The 7,374-nt window shown below is 42.5% G+C and overlaps 2 protein-coding genes across 2 annotated transcripts; both read right to left on the bottom strand.

Annotated features, from left to right (window-relative positions):
• Positions 1-323: 323 nt before the first annotated feature.
• On the bottom strand, positions 324-5,086 carry LOC116356845 (histone-lysine N-methyltransferase 2B-like). Its single transcript, XM_031803463.1, has 3 exons — positions 5,075-5,086; positions 4,403-4,600; positions 324-470 (listed from the first exon to the last, which is right to left on the bottom strand). Exons 1-3 carry the CDS (start codon positions 5,084-5,086, stop codon positions 393-395), a joined length of 288 nt encoding a protein of 95 aa, XP_031659323.1. The 3' UTR covers positions 324-392.
• Positions 5,087-5,138: 52 nt separating this feature from the next.
• LOC109877433 (histone-lysine N-methyltransferase 2B-like) lies at positions 5,139-7,053 on the bottom strand. The gene is made up of 4 exons (XM_031803462.1): positions 6,719-7,053; positions 5,996-6,075; positions 5,769-5,796; positions 5,139-5,238 (listed from the first exon to the last, which is right to left on the bottom strand). The coding sequence occupies exons 1-4, from the start codon at positions 7,051-7,053 to the stop codon at positions 5,139-5,141; spliced, it is 543 nt and encodes a 180-aa protein (XP_031659322.1).
• Positions 7,054-7,374: the final 321 nt, after the last annotated feature.

Here is a 7,374-nt window from a genome sequence, read left to right as displayed (position 1 = left end):
CCTTCATGCAACATAGAACCAGCATAACCACAATATGTCTGCAGCGTTCAGTTTCCTGTTATCGAGAAAAAACCCATGCCATAACAGTAGCTTCTTCCGCTCTTTCCTGTGGCGAACTTGCCCAACCTCTGGCAGGTGCATATCGGTTAGGAGCCAATGTGAGCTTATGGATGCATGTCCCTGTGTGGCGCTCCTCTTCCCTCTTGCTCCCCATCTCCTGGCCCTGGTTCTTCTCCCAGTCTCTTCGTAGTGGCTCATCTTCCCCTGTATTATCTCCTCCTCCAGAGCCTATTAACCTCTGTTGTCTTCCCATGTTGCCTCTGCTCTCTTACCCCTCCCCTAGCACCTTGCTTACCCTGCTGGGACTGAGGCAGTCCCACTTCGTCCTGCCCCTAGTTGAGGAAGCATCTACATTTCTGGGCTCCGTAGTTGCAGTTGAGCTTGCTTGCTGGGTCTTTGATGGGGAACTTCTTTCATTAATCTAATGACTGTTATTTATTTAATCTGTTAACTATGTTTAATTGTTACACGATTAAATAATTCTGTCACAATTAACTCATTAGGATTTGGGCCACCATGGAAGAGGTTGTTTAAAGTGTTACCATCTTGAAAACTGAACTCATAAGGTATACATCTATTTCAACGATAAACAGTCCTCTTATTAATGATTACCTCATCATATCATCATTCTGAACAGTTGTAACCTCATGCATCTGCAAAAACCCCAGCCTTACTTCAGTACTACACAAATGGGTATAATTGTCTATTTACTAGCTAACTAAATAATAACAGGATAACATACACACTTAATACATGAGACAAAGGTCCCTAGTGGACTTCTACAATATACTGGCTTTTTACACAACAACATGGAGAGAAAGAGAAAAAGATACTTATCTTCGATACATTTTAGAACTTTTCTGACATTAATCATATACAGTTGAAGTCGGAAGTTTACATACACCTTACCCAAATACATCTAAACTCAGTTTTTCACAATTCCTGACATTTAATCTTAGTACAAATTCCATGTCTTAGGTCAGTTAGAATCACCACTTTATTTTAAGAATGTGAAATGTCAGAATAATAGTAGAGAGAATGTTTTATTTCAGCTTTTATTTTTTTCATCACATTCCCAGATGGTCAGATGTTTACATACACTCAATTTGTATTTGATAGCATTGCCTTTAAATTGTTTAACGTGGGTCAAACATTTTGGGTAGCCTTCCACAAGCTTCCCACAATAAGTTGGGTGAATTTTGGCCCATTCCTCCTGACAGAGCTGGTGTAACTGAGTCAGGTTTGTAGGCCTCCTTGCTCACACACGCTTTTTCAGTTCTGCCCACAAATGTTCTATAGGATTGAGGTTAGGGCTTTGTGATGGCCACTCCAATACCTTGACTTTGTTGTCCTTAAGCCATTTTGCCAAACTTTGGAAGTATGCTTGGGGTCATTGTCCATTTGGAAGACCCATTTGCGACCAAGATTTAACTTCTTGACTGATGTCTTGAGATGTTGCTTCAATATATCAGCGTAATATTCCTCCCTCATGATGCCATCTATTTTGTGAAGTGCACCAGTCCCTCCAGCAGCAAAGCACCCCCACAACATGATGCTGCCACCCCGTGCTGCACGGTTGGGATGGTGTCTTCGGCTTGCAAGCCTCCCCCTTTTTCCTCCAAACATAACGATGGTCATTATGGCCAAACAGTTCTGTTTGTTTCATCAGACCATAGGACATTTCTCCAAAAAGTACGATCTTTGTCCCCATGTGCAGTTGCAAACCGTAGTCTGGCTTTTTTATGGCGGTTTTGGAGCAGTGGCTTCTTCCTTGCTGAGCGGCCTTTCGGATTATGTCGATATAGGACTCGTTTTACTGTGGATATAGATACTTTTGTGTTCATTTCCTCCAGCATCTTCACAAGGTCCTTTGCTGTTGTTCTGGGATTGATTTGCACTTTTTGCACCAAAGTACGTTCATCTCTAGGAGACAGAACGCGTCTTCTTCCTGAGTGGTATGACGGCAGCGTGGTCCCATGGTGTTTATATTGCGTACTATTCTTGGTCAGATGAACGTGGTACCTTCAGGCGTTTGGGAATTGCTCCCAATGATGAATCAGACTTGTGGAGGTTTTTTTTCTGAAGCTGATTTCTTTTGATTTTCCTATGATGTCAAGCAAAGAGGCAATGAGTTTGAAGGTAGGCCTTGAAATACATCCACAGGTACACCTCCAATTGACTCAAACTTCTAAAGCCATGACATAATTTTCTGGAATTTTCCAATCTGTTTAAAGGTACAGACAACTTAGTCTATGTAAACTTCTGACCCACTGGAATTGTGTGGGTCAGTGAAATAATCTGTCTGTATACAATTGTTGGAAAATGACTTGTGTCATGCACAAAGTAGATGTCCTAACCGACTTGCCAAAGCTATAGTTAGAACTTGTTGAGGATAAGGGGAAGTATTTTCACTTTGGATGAATTGCGTGCCCATAGTCAACTGCATCCTACTCTGTCCTAGATTGCTAATATATGCATATTATTGGATAGAAAATACTCTGAAGTTTCTAAAACTGTTTGAATTATGTCTGTGAGTATAACAGAACTCATAGGGCAGGCAATCTTCCAAACAAGAAGTGAAATTCTGAATGATGTCATCGCCCCCTCCTTTACCAACAAGATATGGATCTGGTAGCACATCCTACGCCTTCCACTAGATGTCCTCATTCAGTAGAAAGTGGAATGGAGCATTTGCTGTGAACTTTGACCGAATTGGAGGGGAAATAGTCACTGTCCCGACAGAATGCCATTTTCCTGTGGCGCATTTCTCTGTGGGTGCCACCGCCGTTCCATTTGGCTGCAGCTGAAAACGTATGATCCGGTTGGAACATTATTGGATATATATGAAAATAACATCCTGAAGATTGATTCTCTACTTAGTTTGACCAGTTTATTCGACCTGGAATATATCTTTTAGAAGTTTTCGTGCGAGTTGTCCTGGACCAGCAGTCAGTTTTTGGGCACGTGAGCTGAAAGTGGTGGCATATGCAGCTAATTGGACACTAGTATTGGACATTATGGAACAAAACAACAATTTATTGTGGAACTAGGACTCCTTGCACTACATTCTGATGAAAGATCATCAAAGGTAAGGAAATATTTATGATGTAATTTCGTATTTCTGTTGACTCCAACATGGCGAAGAAATACTTTTACGTCTGAGCGCTGTCTCAGATTATTGCATGGTAGGCTTTTTCTGTAACGTTTAAAAAAAATCTGACACAGCAGTTGCATTTAACCAGCAATTTGTGGTGTGGTTGAAAAATTTGGTTTAATGACTCCAACTTAAGTTCAACTGTAGTTTGCACACAAATCGCTGCACCTTTGAAATAAGAAATCATTAATATATTTACGTGCAAGTTCCTATATTCGGTCGGAACCGGCCCTCGTTAGGAAGGTTGTTGGCCTTTCAGTGGAAAACTGTATGGCTCTGATTGCCCAAAAGGGGTATCCCTTTTCTCGTCTTCTACTGTTGTTCACTCTGGAAGATAACTAATCAGCCGTGTCGACGGTTCCCATTGGTGATGAGCTTAGTAGAAAAGTCTAATTTAGATTCCCTTTTCTAGATATTTGACTCGATAGCTGTCTCAGTGGTTGTCTGGGAGGTGAGCTTCTATCCTACACCTCGTGTTGATTATTCAGGATTCATACTACTATGGTCTTGAGATGCAGCTTGCCGTCTCTCTGGTCTAAAGGAAGGTGAGTTTATTTCTTCACCTCGTGTTGAGGTTCAAAGTTCCAACCATTTCAAACATGTAGCTATTGCCTCATATTTTCTGGTCTAATGTTAATTTCGTTACCAAGCTTTTTCATGCACTCTGGCCGAAAAGGACGGTTCCATCAGTCTGACATGCTCTCCGACCTCACTCGGTGCTTGGCTACTTACTTATGCACAGTTTATAGGAGATAGATTCGCTTATACCTCCTAAAACCACATTAATATCTTAACAACAATACTTTAATCATTTTTCATATTATATGCACAACGTATTAGATGGAAACTTGACAGATAACGGGGATTTACTTTCCAAGTTACAGTTTTTTGTCCATAGAGTTTAATGACATCACAAAATGAAAACCAATGTTACGTTCATTTTCCATAGCTCTCCACTGACCATTCCCCACATTCTTATGTTAGAATTATTGTTCCATTAGACCGTGTTAGAGTTTCGGGGGGAAAAGTTAACAAAGAGCATTACTTGGGTTAAATATTGGAGGGGGAGAGAAAGTCTACTTACATTTACGACAGGGCTCCCTCCTCCCCTCTTTAGTGGGTGAGAGAAGGTCTGGTTATTGTCAACCATTGCCAGGCTGATCTGACCCATTGTAATCCTCACAGGACAGTCATGACAGTAAACTCCTCGCCCTGGTAGATCTTGCACAGGGCAAAGATGACGATGTGCTTCTGGCCCTCCACGTTGATGACGCATGAGTAGCAGTTGGGCTCGCAGAAGTGGTTGATGAAGCGCCCCGCATTGCTGTGCATCGTGGCGTCCACCACGTCAAAGTCATCGATACGGAACATGTAGCAGCCGATACCCTGTGGAGGAAGGAGGGAAAAGAGACAGGGGACTTAGTTTTAGTTTAAGGAACATGTATTATGTTGGTATCAATAACATGTATTTATTCAAACCCACAATTAGTGGATCCACCAAATAAGGTCTCGTTGGGATGAACCATAGGATTTATGTCGTCTCCGCAAACACACTCTGGACTGATTGAACACCAGTTTCCATAGCTAATGTCCTTGGCTATTCAATTAATTTATTTAAATCTATTTTTATGTATTTATTATCTGACGCTGAGTCAATGGGAATTCATGTCACTCATTTTGCAGCAGAATAACAGCCTTCACTATGACACTTCTTGAGGAAGACTTAAAAAGGGAGAAGCAGGAAATATAAACCATGACTCTGTCCCTAGTTTGCTGTGACAGCTGTAGAGAACCACAGTGACTGCTTCCTCTCCAGACAGACCACAAATGATCTATTGTGGGGTCAGTTGGCCACATCACTGAGAAACACATGAGCTCTTTAGCCCAGACTCATGATCATAGTCACAGGCTCTGGGGACCAGGACTAGTTGTGTGCTGACCTGTACACGCCTATAGCCTCCTTAGATGTCCTCTCCAGATATCTGAAGTGCATGGCCATGGGGAGGTCCAAGCTAGTGGCACGTCTATGAGAAAAGGGATAAGCAGAGAAGATGACGATGTGCTTCTGACCTTTCACATTGAACTCTGAGAAAAGAGTCACTAGAGACTAAGACAAGAGGGTAGAACACATTTGTAACGTCGCTTGTTTGGGGGAGGTAGTTGCAGAAATGACGGAAAGGTTTAGTCTAACCACAAAGATCACTTTAGGGGAGTTACAAATACAGGAATGGACAACATTTCAATAGTGAATTAGTCACAGCTATAAAAATGATTGTGTAAACCTGTAGCTGTACAGCTGGCTCCTTTGTTACTCATCAGGCTGAACGAGTACATTGATATGTCTACCAATTTATAAATGGATCAGTTGTTGATGTGAAAGTTGTTTTTCAAAGGAACAACATTTGTGGCCATGTTCAACAAGTTCTAAGAATGTTCCGCTAGACAAGATCTTTCATGGACTAGCTACTGCAGTGTTTAAGCCAAAGTTTCATTTTTTAAGATATTAGCTAGCTTCCTTTGTGATGGCCAGCATACAATAACTCTGTAATCTGACCTTGTGGATTTGAGTGGGACTTGTTGTTTGTTGTTTAACTTTATTTAACTAGGCAAGTCAGTTAAGAACAAATTCTTATTTTCAATGACGGCCTAGGAACAGTGGGTTAACTGCCTGTTCAGGGGCAGAACGACAGATTTGTACCTTGTCAGCTCGGGGGATTTGAACTTGCAACCTTCCGGTTACTAGTCCAACGCTCTAACCACTAGGCTACCCTGCCGCCCCGTCCTCCTCATCGTAGGGGTTGATGTCAGGGAGCTGGCGGTGCTGGGAAGCCAGGAAGTTGAACATGTCGAAGGTGGACTTCCTGTAAGAGAAGACAGGAACAAGGTGTTACGTAAAATTTTACAGTATGCAGACTTTCTTTATCATAGTTATTTTGCCCAGCACTGGTGTAGAATTTGGGATGTGGACATCACCCACACACTCTTCATATGTTAATGAAAGGAGCAGCATAGACAGGTCTTGTTTCATACAGGTCTTATTTCCAGCTTACTCAGACTGTGGAGTTGGAGTTCACAGTCACATCGAAACACAACAGCCACAGACATCCTTTGTTCCTCTAAACCTGACAGCTGTCTACATTCAAAACAGACATTTCACCAATACTCCACACAGAGAGACTAGCTTTCACTGAAGTTGAAAACCACCTACAGAGGGGAACACCCAGATTCTCTAGACATTTGCTAGACAGTGGTATGGGTTGGTGAGGACAAAGTAATACCTGTTTCCACCATTACACTTGTGGTGATTCACCAATTCTCTGAAATTTCAACTAAGACTCATGATACCTAGGAAGTGTTGGTTGAAATATTAACAAGATATGTAAGATGAGTATGTTAGACAACTTGGACTCAATTTCTGATTTACATTCCAAAAACAACTTCCCTTGTAATTTCTATATTTAACTTCCAGGGCCCCTGAAGTGAACAGAACAGAGGGACACTGACCTGAGGTAGACCTCAGAGCGGGCACATCCAGAGGGGTTGACAGGCAGGTCCTCCTCTTGGCTGATCTGTTTAAAGAAGCGGAAGGCGTGGCTATGGCAGCGGCGGGCCCCCTGGAGCTGCTCCACCAAGAAGACCACCGTGTCGTGGAGCAGGCCCAGCATACGGACACCTGTCATCCCAGAGAAGGACAGCTGCCTAAGCCTTGCCCCTGCCCGCGCCTCCTGGACACAGTCTATCACTACCCTCCAGGCCACTGAGGGAAAGGAGGGGGAAGAAGAATGGAGAGAGAAGAGTAAGGTGTGAGTAACACAGCATAACACAAAAATGTAATTCATATGGAAATTAGCCTACATTTTGTGCTAGATGGCCTAAGCCTTGCCCCTGCCCGCGTTCATTCTAGCCAAGTACGAGAACAAGTATTTTTCATAATCTTATGTTTAGTCACATGTAGAAATAGTGGGTATTTGTACAGAAATCATTGCTTTGAGTGTTGGGCAGTGTAATTATTTCTAAATGAACACTCCACAGATAAGACACATGAAGTCTATTCATTTGCCCTTTCCTCCCTGAAACCTCACCCTCTATGCTGTCTGCCTCCACACTGAAGCCGTCATCGCTTTTGATCTCGAATCGAAGGTGGGGCTGGTCTCGGCTGG

This window comes from Oncorhynchus kisutch, linkage group LG2, assembly GCF_002021735.2.
Source record: "Oncorhynchus kisutch isolate 150728-3 linkage group LG2, Okis_V2, whole genome shotgun sequence".
In the NCBI taxonomy this organism is placed as follows: domain Eukaryota; kingdom Metazoa; phylum Chordata; class Actinopteri; order Salmoniformes; family Salmonidae; genus Oncorhynchus; species Oncorhynchus kisutch.
The sequence above is the reverse complement of the archived record's forward strand: the minus strand, read 5'-3'. Positions and strand labels throughout refer to the sequence as shown.

Coding starts and splice junctions, on each gene's coding strand:
- LOC116356845 (XM_031803463.1), bottom strand. Junction 471..4,402: donor AGGAGTTTACTGTCATGACT/GTCCTGTGAGGA, acceptor GATTAATGAAAG/AAGTTCCCCATCAAAGACCC.
- LOC109877433 (XM_031803462.1), bottom strand. CDS start 7,053: ATGAATTACATTTTTGTGTTATGCTGTGTTACTCACACCTTACTCTTC. Junction 6,076..6,718: donor CGCTCTGAGGTCTACCTCAG/GTCAGTGTCCCT, acceptor CTTCTCTTACAG/GAAGTCCACCTTCGACATGT. Junction 5,239..5,768: donor GTCCCACTCAAATCCACAAG/GTCAGATTACAG, acceptor CTTTTCTCATAG/ACGTGCCACTAGCTTGGACC.